Below are 2,827 nucleotides of genomic sequence, written 5' to 3' on the forward strand. Positions count from 1 at the left end.
GAAAAAATTAAATCCTACGTGGCTCTCTAAAAACTCGGGAAAAAACTCCCCTTTATATATATGTATATATATATATATATATATATATATATATATATATATATATATATATATATATATATATATATATATATATATTAGATTATTTCCCGTCTCATGATCATATTTGTGCTTATTTGAGCTCTGCGGAGCTATTTTATAACTAATATACGTTTTCTAGTGTTTTTGTAGAGTCGGTATTATTTTGTAGGAATTTGCAGATTTATGATAATTTTCGAGGTTATTGAACCAAAGATATTGGAATTTTATCATATTTTATGACCAAATATTTTAAGCTCAAGACCGAGTTAAAGGAATTTAGTTCGGTGATTAAGGGTTCGTGAAATAGGTCCAATGTTCGTGCAAGAAATTCGGACCAAGCTAAGGATTCAAGTTAACAAGGTCCAACTCTGAAACCCGATTCTCACAAGAAAAGCCCAGTTCGTTGCCTAGTTGATCGGGTGTAGACACCCATTTGTGTCTCCCCAAAACCAAACCCGGTGATGAACACCTTTCACGTCGAATCATAATCGAATGAAGTGAAAGTGTGCTGTAAAAAGTTTAGTGTTGCGGTTAGTTTTTAATTCTCTTCTTTCTCTCTGTTTTTGAAAGCCTATTTTATGAAAATTTATTACACTTTAAATTAAAAAAAATACAATTATAGTATAATAAATACAATGGGGGCAGCAACACTTAGAAGAAGCAGCAACAGTGTCCAGCCACTAGTTTAATCTTCACCATGCCGTCTCATGCATCTTTAAGCATATAGCTTGGACAAATCATTATGCCTGCCAATGGAATTTAGTATAAATGCAAGAAAGTCCAATAATCTATGAGAGTTTATAAAATTCGGTATAGAATTATAACTCACAGCATTCTTTGCCTTCAAAATAAAACTGGCTTCAACTCCATGAGATCATCACAGATTTCTTTTACATTCTGCATTACACAAGTCAACAATTTCAGCTTATCATTTCATACAATAAATCAATGACTCGATCTTTAAAGCACATTAATACATTATAAGTTTGATCAAAGATAATAACAAGCCATCAACTTCCTATATACCTTAATAAAGAAAGAAGATCAAACATCAGAGTGATCAGTTTCATAACAAATTTATTTTTGGTAAAAATTATAAAAATATTATTTTCTAATCTCTTTGTTACATAGTAAATTGGGATCTCCATATAGTTACGCAACAAACACTCTCATCAACTTGGACAACAAAACTAACAAAGCTTCACAAATAATACCTAACCCAATTCTGTTAAGATAATATTTATGTAAAGATAATATTTAGGAAATATTCTTAGGATCCCATAGTTATGTTTATGTTAATATTTGATTTGATTTGTTCTTATTCCTAAGCCTAAGTTAGTTAGGAATATATTGTACTCTATATATGTACACGGTTGAGCATAATGAGAATTTGAGTTCTTAAGTCAATTTGACATGGTATCAGAGCTAAGGTTTAAGAATCCACAAATTTTTTTCCTTTTCTCTTGTTAAAATAATTGGTGATGGCGAAGGGAGATGATGATGTTCCGCCACCACCGACTGTTGATCTTGAGTATCATCTTGGATCGAGTTATCATCCCGGAATCATTATCACACCGATTAAGTTACGAGGGGCAAACTACGATGAGTGGGCTAAGGCTATGCGTAGAGCCTTAATTGCTAAGTGGAAGTTTGGGTTTGTGGATGGCTCGATTAAGGAGCCTGCAACCGACTCTACAAAGAAGAAGCATTGTATAGCTGTAAATTCCATGCTTGTCTCGTTGATTAGTAATACATTAGATGATTCTTTGCGTCCAACCATTGGAGATTATGATGATGTGAGTGAGTTATGGGTACACCTTCAACAACGTTACTGTGTTGTAAGCGGTACTCGAGTCTGCCAATTGAAGAATTCGTTGGGTGAGTGTAAACAAACGTCTTCGGAGTCGGTGACGGAATACTTTGTCCGTTTGTCAAAGATATGGATAGAATTGCTACAATATAGTCGTGTTCCGAAGTGTTCTTGTGGGCAATGTCAATGTAATATTGCACAAAAAGTAAGTAATATTCGTGATGAAGATTACTTGCATTATTTCTTGATTGGACTTGATGATCCATACGAGGCAATTCGTGCTCAATTGTTGGCACAAACGTCGTTGCCTCACGTGGATAATGCATACCAAGCAGTGATCAATACTGAGAGACTTCGGTCTCGGGATGGAAAGCCCAAAGAGAATGTTATGGCATTTAAAGTAGACTCACGAGCCAAGTCGACCTCGGGTGATGGTGAAAGGCCTTTTTGCACCCACTGCAATTGGGAAGGTCATGATAAAGAGGGTTGTTATCAAATCATCGGGTTTCCCGAATGGTGGGATGAGAATCGGCGAGGAGGTAGAGGTCGAGGACGCGGTGGTCGTGGGGGAAAGAATGGTGGTCGTGATGCTAGTGGGGGCGAAGTACAACTTCCACAAACACGACACATCGGGCTAATGCTGTCCAAGGTGGCGTGAATAGCAATGGTACAGCAGGCAGCAGCAATCAAAGCTCCTCCACACAAGGGCTTGCAGGTGTAACGTCTGACCAAGCACAACAAATAATTGAATTTCTTAGTAATAAATCTAAGTCTCGCTTAGAAGGTAAGACAAAAGTCCCGTGGATCGTGGATACTGGAGCCTCTAATCATGTAACAAATGATTTATCGATTATGAGAAATATCAAAACAATTCAAAATTGTCCGGTGGGTTTACCGGATGGTCAAACAGTGAACGCGAATCAATTGGGTTCAGTT

General features: G+C 36.5%; 1 protein-coding gene across 1 annotated transcript; it reads left to right on the forward strand.

Annotated features, from left to right (window-relative positions):
* The first annotated feature begins 1,562 nt into the window (after positions 1-1,562).
* LOC145575425 (uncharacterized) lies at positions 1,563-2,549 on the forward strand. Its single transcript, XM_081633298.1, has one exon. The coding sequence runs from the start codon at positions 1,563-1,565 to the stop codon at positions 2,547-2,549; it is 987 nt and encodes a 328-aa protein (XP_081489424.1).
* The last annotated feature ends 278 nt before the right edge of the window (positions 2,550-2,827 follow it).

The sequence above is a fragment of the Chenopodium album genome, chromosome 2, assembly GCF_948465745.1.
Source record: "Chenopodium album chromosome 2, dcCheAlbu1.1, whole genome shotgun sequence".
NCBI lineage: Eukaryota > Viridiplantae > Streptophyta > Magnoliopsida > Caryophyllales > Amaranthaceae > Chenopodium > Chenopodium album.